The sequence below is a fragment of the Carettochelys insculpta genome, chromosome 3 (genome assembly GCF_033958435.1).
Source record: "Carettochelys insculpta isolate YL-2023 chromosome 3, ASM3395843v1, whole genome shotgun sequence".
Taxonomy (NCBI): Eukaryota; Metazoa; Chordata; order Testudines; family Carettochelyidae; genus Carettochelys; species Carettochelys insculpta.
In genome coordinates, this window is record NC_134139.1 from 172,954,001 (window position 1) to 172,966,893 (window position 12,893).

The following is a 12,893-nucleotide window of genomic DNA, read 5'->3' on the forward strand; positions in this document are numbered from 1 at the left end:
CTGCATCCCCCATGGCCGTGGCTGGGCCTCATAGAGATGACGCTGGAGGGACAAGGAGGCAGCCACCAACCGGGAGGTCATGCAAGAGATGACTGGGGTATTCTGGGACTGGCTGGCGATGGAGCGGGGTGCGTGGGTGGGGCTGGCTGGTAGCCTGGACGTCATGACCCAGGCCTTGGCTGTCCACCTCGCCCAACCTCCTACCCCCTCGCCAGCCCGGCCTGCAGCTGCCCCACCCACAGAAACCCCACCTGCATCCATCCCTCTGACAGCCGACGCTCTGAAGGTACCCACTGTGTGGTGGACCTGTCTCTCGCCGCCCACAGTGAGTTGGCTCCGTGGATCCTGGCCGAGGCAGGTGCACCTGGCACTGCTCCAGTGCCCCCCACAAACCCTGCAAAGGCCGAGTCTGTGGCACCCCCTTCCCACCTCTACTTCCCCATGGTCCTAGCCCTGTTGCAGCCCTGCAGGGGGCCCTGGACCCGGGGTGGTAGGGGTAGCTGCCGCTCCCAGCCCCCTATACCCCGTGTGACTGAGCCTTTTCACATCCCAGCCCCACTCCCAGTTCAGTGTCCCCACCTAGCCCTCCTCCCAGTTCAGTCTGCCCACCTAGCCCTGCCCCCCTGTCTGGTCTCCCAAACCAGCCCCACTGCCTCCCCTCTGTGGACCACTCCTCCCCATGCATTGTAAATAGTATGAAATGTTCTGTTTGTTTCCCAATTAAATTTATTCCAAAGCAAGGTTTATTGTTCCCACCCTAACCCTGAGTCCTTGTTGAATAGTGGGAGAGTGGTGATGGTGGGGAGTGGAACGGGGTGTGTTTGGTGGGAGAGCGTGAAGGAGCGGGAGTGGTGGAGCAAGTGGTGCAGAGTGTGGCTGGGAGGGTCAGGGGAGGCCCTGCGTAAAGGCATGGCACAAGACTTCCCGGACACTGACCCCATCCCTCTGGGCCTCATGGCACGGGGCAGAGGGCAGCTGTTCATAGCCGGCCCTCAGGTCTGTGGCCCGGTCCTGGATAAAGGGCTCACACCAGCCCTCTACAAGGTTGTGGAGGGCAAGCAGGTGGCAATGAACAAGGGAACGTTTGGGAGGCTGACATCCAGCATGGGGAGGAGGCTGCAAAACCTCCCCTTCAGCCTCCAAAACACCCACTCTAATATGCCCCTGGTGTGGTTGAGGAAACCGTTAAAGGTATCCTGGATTGGTGTGGTGCATCTGGTATAGGGCTGCATGAGCCCCAGGTGCAATGGGTATGCGGCGTCGGCTACAATGCAGGGGGGCTTCATGATGTCCCTGAGCAGGAGCTCCCATGATGAATACTTGCCTTCCTGTATTCAGCGTCCCAGCCACTAATTCCGGAAAACCCGGGCATGATGGGCTCTGCCCAGTCACCCCATGCACACATCCAAGAAATGGCCCCTCATGTCCACCAGGGCCTGGAATACCACCGACTGGCACCCCTTCCTGTTAATGTAGGTGCCCCCACTGTGGTCTGGAGACTGGATTGCCATGTGCATCCCACCCAAGGCTCCGAAATAATTGGGGAAGCCCAGGTCCGCGAACCTGGCGAGGGTGGCGTCCAGGTCCCCAGGATGACGAAGCATTGCAGGAGCAATGTTTTCATGGCTCGGACGACCTGTGGTGGGGAAGGAAGACACGTCCACGAACACCTGACGAGGAGGCCTCCCATTCCCCTGTCCCCACCCCTTCTGCCAGGGCCCCCCTTCCCACTGCTCCCTCCTGATCAGGGGCCCCCTTCACTTGCCCAGGAGCTCCCCACCCCTGGGTGGGTGCGTGGTTAGAGCCAGACTTACCTTGATCAGCATCGTTCCCACAGTGGCCTTGCGAACACCGAACTGGTGGCCAACAGATCGGTGGCTGTCAGGGGTGGCCAGGCTTCAGAGTGCAATGGCCACCCTCTTCCACACGGGGAGTGCTGGCCACTTCCAGGTGTTCCAGTGCTGGAAAACTGGGGTGAGCCAGTGGCAGAGGTCCTCGAATGTCTGGCAGGTCATGAGAAAGTTCCTCAGACACTGCTTGTCGTCCCCGTCCTTCAGCACCAGCCAGTCCCACCACTCACTGCTGGTGGTGAGAGCCCACTGGCACCGGATCGGGAGGGCCTGGCGGAGGGGAGCAGAGCCGTTGCCAGGCCCTGGAGGCTGGGTCCGAGGCAGTCGACCCGGATGCACCGCTGGAACAGCAGGGCAACCATCATGGTCAGCAGGCTGGCAAGGATGGAGAGGACATTGTCCTTGGGTAGGATGTGAACAGGCATGGTCTCTGGCTCTTCTCCCCAGCATGTTGCCTTGCTGCTGTGTGCAGCCTGGCAGCCTTGAGCACGTGCAAAGTGAGGGTGTTGGGAGGGGCCCTTTAAAGGGTTGGCTGGCTGCGAGCCTGGATGGGCTTATCATCCATGTGACTCCCCTTCCTGCATCATTTCCTGGCTCCTTACTTTGAAGTAGGGGCTATTACGTGTAGATGCTTTACTGCAAAGCAGGGGGGAGCCCACTGTGAAGTAAGGGAGGACTGCTTTTTGTGTGTAGATGCTCTGCTTCAAAGTTGCACTTCGAAGTAAGCAACTTCAAAGTTATTTAGTAGTGTAGACATGGCCATACACACACATACAATTAGTAAAGTTGCATAGTAGGCAGAGAAGTAAACATTGCAGGATTTTCATCTTGCTGCCACAGGTAGTAAGAGTGCATGAAAGGCCCCAGTGGAAAATGTTGGCCAACACAATCCAACCTCACACAAATGGAATGCACATGGAAAACCTCTGAAGAAAAAATACTTCAATTTACAGTGAAATAGTCTGAGCAGTAATTTGCGCAAGGACAGACAGATATTGTCAGAAACAGGAAACTCAGGAATTCCAGGGTCTCAGACTCCTGCTCAGTCAGCTACATGTACCATCTGTTGGAGCTTTATACGTTATTTTTACATAACAGATAATAGGCCTTACAAATAAACAAATATAGGTCTTATTTCAGTTGCTTTGACAAACTATAAAATCAACTTTTTACCATTTTCATTTCTATATTCAGATCATAAAGGCAATCTCTGCTTCTTTTCATTTGAAAAAAGTCTCTAAGCAATTTTAAAAAAGAAAATAAAAACTCTTTATTCTAAAATTTCTTCAGTATTCCATGGGCATTTTGTCTTTACCTGTCTCCATCTCGAAGACGTTTGAATTGTGTACTCAATAAACACATCAGAGTTGGCCCCAGTCGGCTACCAGGAACTAAATCTTCTACCATAAGAGCAGGAAATAAATCTATATTCAGAGGTGAACCATAGAGCCTATAACAAGAGAAGCACAAATAGTTATGTTAAAATTATACATATATAAAATATTCAGTATTATGACAAACCTAAGGGTAATGGAGCTATTCACTAATATTCTCTCTAATCTGGCACCCTTGGGATCTGACTAGTGCTGAATAAGAGAATTTTCTGAACTCTGGAATGTCAGCATTGTCTAGCAGCACTACCAACTCTTCCATTGCTTATTGGGCTATGAGAAGACATTTAGGGATAAATTACAGCTAAATAACATCCATGAACACAGACAGCCAGAACTGATGGCTATAAACAACTTTATGGGACAACAGGAAAGTTGGAAACTTGGCCACAGCCATGATAAGCAGTCATCCAGTTAACTATAATCATGCCGGATTAAGGATATTGCTGGGCAAGAAGTTCCAAACTAGACAGGTTCAACCTGTATACTTAATCAAAAGCATAGAACGTAAAACTGAAGATATAAACACTACCATGAAATTTCAATATTCAATATGAAACCATATTTAATGTTTAATATTAATAAAAACATTTCCTTCTAGTGTTTACATGAACATGTGCTCACTGTAAGGGCTCAGCTTCATGTCTCCTACAACTTTAGGACTCAAGGAAACAGATCTGTGTAAGTGGCAGTGGAGAAAAGACATTATAGGGCTTAAACAAGTATTTGGAAACATTGAACCCACAACATGTTTCCTGAAGTTGGCAGGAAGTTCCCTTTATCCCTTTCCTGAGGAATACTTTCCAGTAAATTAGACATTTAAATAGTTATTACTTTCACATGCAGTTAGACATAACAGTTTATCTGAATATTTCACATTTCACCTTCACCTGAAGCTCACCTGCTAAGTTTCTCCCTGATTTCAGGATTCTTAATTTCATTTTTCAGATCTTCAAAAGTATAAGCTGAAGAAAGATTACAGTACACTCTAAAATCATGGTAGGGAGGAATTCCGTGATCTCTGCCTCTCTGAATATTCATAGCTGCCAGATCTAAAGCCACAGTACGTGCCATGGAGAAGAGTCTCTCTGTTAATTCTGTATTGAGTAACTGTGATGGTACTCGCATCTTACCAGCAACACCAAACAATCCCCTTAGAAGTGGATCAATGCCTCCTTCATTTACAATCCGAAAGGGAGAGAAGAATGCCTTATGAAGAGGTATATGGCCTTGCAGAATAGGTTCAAAGTTTTCATCCAGTCGATACAGTAAGGGATTGATAAGTGTGTGACCAAACCTAAAAGCGGCAGTTGCAAACTCATTAGTTATGCCAGAATTAATATTGGGATCATAACCTTTATATTCGCCAAGCATCTTCATGCCTACCTCTCCAAAGATCTTAGGTAGCCAATGGCTGTATGTTATATGTTGCATTTCTGCACCAACAATTTTGCGTGTTTCATGATATATCGTGTCACCATCCCAGTGTGGGTTGAGTTTGAGTAACTCTGTAGCAATTCTGTTATGTTCTCTAAACCACAATGTATGCATGCTGGTGAGACCCAGTTGTTCATTAGCACGATGATCTCCAGCTAAGAAGCAAGGAATTGGGCTCTCATTTTCGTCTCTCATACATTCGGTTGGGGGACCAGTAGCAAATGGAAGAAGAGGCTTGCCAGATCTCTGTACAATGCCCTGTCTCAGAAGACCCCTTTGACTTGCCAAGTCTCTGATTTCTTGTGACTCATGGTCTGAACTGCCATACACATTGGATGCATCAATATATGAAGTCAACTGATTAATCTGTTCTCTTGGATAAACAGAATTCATTAGAAGAGATGTCATGCCACTTCCACAAACAGGACTGGAGCGTACAAAAAACATGCACCGTGCGCCATTTCTAACTCGTGGGTCGTTTGGTGGTATCATGATTGAGAAACATGGTGGGTCATTTGTACAAACTGAACTGCAGTGCTGACCATCAGAAAATCTGGCTTCACTTAGAGCAGCAACTGTGGAGTCAAGGTCATGATCAAGGAACTGACCCCACTGCATTAGCATGTGAGTAAACTGATCATCAGAGGTTATTGTTTCAGTTCCTATTAGAGATGTTGAAACCAAGCGTGGCATGGGCAGTGTGTATCCATTATAGCGTCTATTAGGTCCAATACCCCTAGGCAAGTTAAATCCATTTTCATAGACTGACTTTAACAAACGTTCAAAGGCTGTCAGAGAGGCTCCCCACATTGGATGCTGCAGGTTATTGCAAGTTCCATCATGTGTCCTGTATTTCTGGTGAAAGCACATATCTGAGCAGTTATTCACTCGTCTATGGGCTGTACAGCCTGATAAATTAGCAATCAGGCTCAAGTATTGTGGAGATACAAGATCATTATAGTGATAACCTAAAACAGAAGCAAAACATAGGGAAAATTAAAGACTTACCAGATTTTGGATACAAACTCACAAATATCCTAGACATAATTTTATCAGCTTTTGATTTTAAAAACTTCAATACACCCTTAGACAGTTCAAAGAAATTGAATTTTTACTGTAATGATCCAAAGTTGTTGTTCTTGTTGTTTTTTTAAATGCATTTCTCACTTAGGCACACCAAACGTCTGCCACTGAGAATAATCTGAAAATCTGTCCAATAAGTAGGAGATGAGCACTTAATTCTGGCCAAAAATTAATATCATTTGAAGATTTTCTAGTATCCACAACTAAATGATAATCACTCAGGAACAATGATGGGCAACTGGCAGCCCATATGTGGCCCATCCAAGTAATTTGATTGCAGGTTTGGAAACATTTTGCTGATTTGGCCATCAGCAGGCACCACATTCCACAGCTCCCAGTGGCTGCAGTTCTCTGTCCCAGCCAATGAGAGCTGTGGGAAGTGGTGGCCAGCACCATTTCCTGCAGGCGATGCTTCCCAAAGCTCTCACTGGGCAGAAGCAGAGCCACTGAGAGCTGTGGGAGGCAGTGCCCGCAGATGGCCAAATCAGCAAAAATATCTCATGGCCTGCAATCAGATTACTCTGATGGACCACATCTGGCCCATGGGTTGTATGTTGCCCACCACTGCTCAAGAACAATGTTACTATGATCTGAGTGGAATATTCAAGGAGCAGTATCAATTAGCTGCTTATAAATAATAATTCCAAGACTATTCTGAACTTTGAAACACTGTATATCATGATGAAGACTCACCCGTAACTACTAGAAACATAACAATACACTTTTTTGTGGATCTTTGATCACTTTAAAATGAGGCTTCCAAGGCCTATCATTTAATCAAGTCTCCCTGTCAATTAAATCTATTCCTAAATTGTCTTAATTTATTATAATTTTCTGAATTTCTCTTTCCTTTTGCATTTTACTTGTGTACAATTGGAATAATTTATTGTATGTTGAGGTAATCCTGGTTTCCACCAGAATTTATTAAACAACTATATCAGCAGAACCAAAATTCCACAATTTAGGACAGGCTGGCCTGAAAAATTCATTTTTATCACTGTCTTCCAAATGTAATACATTCCTGTCCATTATGACATCACTATACATAAGCCTGGCCTCAAGTTTTCTTTCAGAAGTGTAAGCAAGATGATTCTTTGAAATACATCTGAAATTTAATAGCTTTATTTAGTCGAAAAATCACGAATGGGCAGTTGTGAGGCTCCCACAGTTTTTTTACTGCAGAAGTGGAACTCATCCACTTGTTCTTTTAAGCACTGGTTGCAGCTTACATTATCCAGCTTTGAAAACACAAGCCAGACAAATATAAGAACTAAGGTTAGAAACTTAGGAAGAGGGGTGCTTCAATGAACGCAGATTCTTTTTACATTTCTAATTCCCTGAACTCCTGGGCCCATGGTTGTGGACTCTACAGGGACAAAAAGCCAGCTCTGGGTTAACTGTATACAGATCTCTATGGTACAAAAAATTATCTTCAATTTTGAAATGAATTCAATTTGGCCGTGCTCCTGACCTTATTGTGAACATGAGTGATTGGTTTTTAATAGCATTAAAGTTGATAAAATTAAACGTTAGTGTTTCATGCATGAGTATTCATGAAAAATGAGGGTTAGACTTGGATGCATTAATCTAATCCATTGAACAAATGAGTCAAAAATTTCTGTGATTATCAACTTCACAAATGCTAAAAGATTCAGATAGTTGCAATATATAGCTTAAAATACTGAAGAAAATATCAAAGGATTCTGAATAACTAGAAAACTCACTGAAATTATGATACGTTTGTGGATGTTCTGAGCTCAAAAGAGAGGTCAAATCTGTGTGAGAAATTATTCCTTGCAAATTGTTTGATCAGCTCTATGAGTAACAAATTCCAGAGTACTTTAATTCCACAACGCTTACAATCTTTGGTTGTGTACATACTGGCCTAATTCAGAGTCACCGTTAGCTTTCAGAAGCTAAGTGAAATTCTCAATTATAAACATCAAAAGTAGTACATATAAGTAAAAATTTTCCTGAGATTTCCAGCCTGGCCGTAATGTTTGGCTACACGCCACGTCTCAGCATCTCTCCTAAAACTCCATCATTATTTCCAAATACTTTAGTCATAAGTCTCATGCACTGGCACTTTACATATCAACTGCCAACAGTAAGAACTTATAGGCATGGCAGAACAATTAGCGTACAGTTCTCTTTGCGAGTGTGTTTAGCTCTAAATTTTCAGCCTGTGCATTGTAATTCTGAATTCTGAGTTCAGCCGTTAGTGAGCAGAAATGATAAATTTTACTCTTATTGAACTATTTATGGGAAAAAAAACCCCCAAAACCTTTATTTCTTAATATCATTGAAGTTTGAGAGTAGTCTCCCAGGAAACTTTTGTAGCTTTGTTTGATACTCTATTCTGCTTTAAGAACAAGGAATAATTAGTTCAGGAAAACTGGTAGAGTAAATGCAAAAACATTGTTCTGTAATCTGATCACAAACAGTGCATAAATCTTTGCTGTTACATTATACCCTCTCCGTGATAAGATATAAACATGGATTACCCTATTTTCTTTAGTATTGAACTAATCAATACAAATACTGTTTCAGTAATACATACTGAAAAATTCTAAATCTTGCTAAGAAACTATTAACTAAATTCACTCTTTTGTTTACACCAAGGGGTTAGCAACCCCCAGCAGGCATGCCAAGAGTGGAACGCAAGCCAATTTTCATTGGCACGCAAAGCAGAATCTCAGCTCCACCCCTTGCTCCTCATTCCCCAGTTAGCTGGAAGTTTGCTCAAAGTCATGTCACCTGTGGATTAACAAAAGACCAGCTAATGCTACCACCTACAACATATATGGTAAAGCTCTGGATCTTTATTATTTATTAATGAAGCTATTGTAAGTAGGACTGTTAGTGATTTTAAAAAGTATCACTGGCACTTGGACAGTACACAGAGGTCTAAAGATCAAATTTCTGTACTCCACCTCAGAAAGATTGTTGATGTGTGGTTTACACCCATCCTACCACAGGTACTTCAGCTACATTAGTTTTAATTGTGGAAAGAATATGACAGCATCATTCTTCCCTTATTATGTCAAATAGTGAAGAACTAAAATAATGTACCAATACATGCCAGACAAAACAAGTTACATCAAAATATAGGAATGTGGGAATCAAGGACCCAAGTGTATCCTTTATTCATGTTGGTGAACTCTTGCACACTCAAGCAGCCCCAATGACTTCAAAATGAGTAATAACTTCACAATGAGGGTCTCAGGCTTTTAAAATTAATACCCACTGAAGCATAATGAACAGATTGCAATGGCGTATACATTACACAAAACAGAAAGTAAGGAAAAAGGTACTGACTTGTTCCATTTAGGTCAACCATTAAACCATCCTGAACATGATCTTGAATTAGTTGTAATGTCCTTTCAAATATTTCTCCAGCTCTCGCTTGCTCTACAGTGTAAGGATCTCTTGGGTATCGAAACAAAGCTAGCAAGTCATTTGGAGAACGAGGGCGACTAACAGATAATTGAAAAAATAGTAAGTGTATACACAAGTGCTATAAGACTACAAATGTTTTTAAAAGTTTCTTTGACTTAAGATATCGCTAGACGTGATTGACTGTACCTTTGTTACTCATCCCAAAATGGAACGCAAAATGAATAAAAATAAATATTGGCATTTAGTACAGGTTAACTGAAAAAAAATAAACATTCAAATACTTTAAATTTGTATGAAAATGTATTGGATCCAACATTAAAATACCAGTAGTCTTCTGAACAAAATCAAACATTTTTAAAACACGCTGGTTCCCAAAATAACTGACATAACTGTTCAAGGCTTTTTAACTGAATTTTTGTTTTAGTGTAGGCTTCATGTAAAAACATGGCTCTTCCTTGCTAAATTTCTAGAATTCCAAAAATTAACCAAATGTTAAAGGTTGTTATATAAAACCGTTACATTGTCTCCTCTTTCAGATGTGTAATAATACTGTAGTTAAATAGGTTTACTGATTGCAGCACTTCCGTCAAGATATACAAATTACTTTTGACTTCATCATAAAAAAAAACCTAAGTACATAATACCTGTCAAACAAATGTGTACGTGTTGAATTTATAGCTCTGTCAACAGTTGCTATTGCTTCCACAATTGATGTCGCTACAAACGGATCTCCATTTCGACTGACATTAGGAACTAGAAAAATGTAAGTTGCATATTATTATAAAAATCATCACATGCAAAAGAAAGAGTTACTCATATAAAGCAATGTATAGACATTACACCACTTCAGTTTCACAAAGCAAACCACATTTCCCTAAGTTTTAGTCCTTCAAAATTCATAATTTTACTAATCATTTGTTAATTCAGTTGAAACACATTTGCATCACTGCAGAACTGAATTTTGATTTGTTTTTAAATGTGAGCTATAAATAAACATTCAGTTAAAATGAAGCTGATGTAAAAATAAAACTGTGTGTAAAAAACAAATAAGGTAATTTAAGTAGCTGTTAAGTATTCTTACAACTGTTACACAACCATGACAAAAGCAAAAAAGGTGTAGTCAACATTACAGCTCAGCTTCCACTTGTGGTAGAGCATATAAGCAGCTTAAAAGTATTTGCAACCAAAAACTTACCCAGTATTCATTAAGTGGTGTCCAACCAGTAGCCACTAGCCATATATGGCTATGACTGGATTCATCCCCAAGCATATGGGTTTTAGTGGGTAACATGAAACACTACATTCAAATGACCCATATTTATAGGCTTCATTTTAGTTTTAGAATGTACTGCTGAATAACAGAAGTTTAAGAGTCTTTTCAAAAAATGCTGTTAGAAATTCTCAAGTAGCTATGGGAATTCATTCATAGTTATCGTCTTGGGGGGTCTCTCTAAGAAGCAAGAGAGACCAACTGGGGGGCTTTAGACCTTTGTTTTATTTTCAGTATTATCTAGCCTCTGAAAAGTAAGCCCACAATCACAAATACATAGCTCACATACAAACCTTGCTAACATTAGCAATGCGAAATCTCCTGGGTCAATGAGACTGCCTTTTTATGAAATATTTGGTCATCAGCTGCTGCTGTTGAAGTGCAGCTGGTAGATATAATCTATCCCTAAGTGCCCGTCTCTGGCCATGTGTCAGCGGCCACCAGATCCCATGGCAATAGTGAAAAGAGTCCCCCCAAAGACTTTAGGTTGGTAAAGATACAGCGAAGGGAGGGAGGGGGAGCAGAGGCACATTTTCTGTGAGTACCTAATCCCCTTTATAATTACCTACCTCACAGGATTGCTGTGAGACTTAATGTTTGCAAAGAGCTTTGAGATCTTCAGAGGAAGGTGCTATACAACTGAAAAGTATTTTATTAATCAAGTAACAGCACTATTAATCGGAGACCACAGCCAATAAGCCAGTTTTAACTCTGAACATCCTTGCTCTTGTTAGTTTGACAAGAAAGGTTCGCTTTACTGTAATATTTATGCCCAATATGCTTTTATAAACTCCCAGCACAGGTTTCACTACTTTTATGTAATTGGAAGCTCAGCATCTGGTTCTATTACAGCTCCAGTACAGTGGTCTTTCTGAGTAGTGAGAAACGCTCTTGGAAAAATAATTTTTGGGACCAGTGACTTGGATGTGCAGCCCTCCCCCCAGCAGCACTGCAAGAAATGTGTTAAACCAGGTGGTCCCAATCAGTTAATTTAGCTGCCAAAAGCAGAGCTTTAAGCTGAAGGGAGCTAATTAGAAAGAAGCTTACTTGTGAGCTCCTACAAATGACAGAAAATTGGGCACAGATGGGATGAAAAGAAAAAGATTGCAGTTACTCCCAGGAAGAAAGTAGATGTATTTGATATAAGATCATGAAAGTGTTGCAAATTATTTTGGTAGACTCTCCACTAGCCGATTACTTTTATTTATATTTTTAATAAGTAATTTGTTCTTACACTGGCTTCCTATAAAACAAATAAGACATATAGAAATTCTTTGTTTGTAGCAACAAACTAGTTTTCAGTTGACCAGGGAATGTCTTCTTTTGAAAATATTAGAGGATTTATTGTCAAATCTTTCCCAAAAGTCATTTTGTGCATGAGACTTGCAAGTTCTGACACAGCCAAAAAATAGCTCAAGAGGAAAGAAGTGTGGCTTCCTGAAGACCAAAGCATTCTTTTGGACTACACTCATGAATCAAACAAGTTAGGCAATAAAGTCACCTAAATGCTTGAATAGTAACAGAGAGGAAGCCGTGCTAGTCTATACACTATCAAAACAAAAAGCAGTCAAGTAGCACTTTAAAGACTAGCAAAATAATTTATTAGGTGAGCTTTCGTGGGACAGATCCACTTCTTCAGACCATAGCCAGACCAGAACAGACTTATTTGAGTCTGTTCTGGTCTGGCTATGGTCTGAAGAAGTGGGTCTGTCCCACGAAAGCTCACCTAATAAATTATTTTGCTAGTCTTTAAAGTGCTACTTGACTGCTTTTTGTTTTGATAAATGCTTGAATGTTAGAGATTCGGGCTGATTTATTCCTCATAGGTCAGATTTTGAACCTCTTACTTGCACTGGTGAGCAGTTTTTACCTGAGCAGTCTCTCTGAAATAAACACAATCACTTTTGTAAGAAAGGAGTTCACAAGCTGGCCTTTGGTGTTGAAGATGCATTTTTGCGCCTTTAACCTTTATTTTTATGACCCAACTCATATCTTGTTACCTATTATAAGTTACAAACCTTACCACTGACAGTTAGCACCATGCTAACTGAGGAATATCCTATAGTATTCCGGGCAACACATTCATATCGACCTTCATCAGCTGTTCCAACATCACGAATGGTAAGAAATCCCTCTGGACTAACATGAAACTTCCCACTTTCTGTTACTTGAACTCCATCCTGCAACAAAGCCCAATGTTCAGTTACTCTCAATATATCAACTCTGGCAATTTTATTAACATTTGAAATTATTTAAGATTTTGAAACTATAGTTTTTCTTCTAGCAGCGTGAACTTTTTCTGAAGATAGTAATTGCTTATCTTTATTTCATAACAATTTTATATGCCAGATCATTATGAAAATTAATCCAACAAAAATTGATAAAAAACTCAGAGAAAATAACCTTTTTTATAATGTAGATAACACAACTTAACAAGGACCATAACTCACAGCACAGTATGCC

General features: G+C 41.5%; 1 protein-coding gene across 9 annotated transcripts in view; it reads right to left on the reverse strand.

Annotated features, from left to right (window-relative positions):
- The window catches only part of PXDN (peroxidasin), a 137,195-nt gene that overhangs the window by 37,647 nt on the left and 86,655 nt on the right, over positions 1-12,893 (reverse strand). For 8 of the 9 annotated variants that reach the window (XR_012645112.1, XR_012645113.1, XR_012645114.1 and 5 more), the window contains 5 exons: positions 12,454-12,610; positions 9,805-9,913; positions 9,080-9,237; positions 4,143-5,646; positions 3,166-3,300 (listed from right to left, as the gene is read on the reverse strand). Coding sequence is in view for 5 of the 9 variants with exons in the window: in XM_074991211.1 (XP_074847312.1) it covers positions 3,166-3,300; positions 4,143-5,646; positions 9,080-9,237; positions 9,805-9,913; positions 12,454-12,610 (2,063 nt within the window). In the remaining 4 variants the exon portion in view is untranslated. Of the gene's footprint in view, positions 1-713; positions 1,637-1,814; positions 3,301-4,142; positions 5,647-9,079; positions 9,238-9,804; positions 9,914-12,453; positions 12,611-12,893 lie in introns of those variants that run through there. The other variant, XR_012645115.1, reaches the window with a different exon arrangement.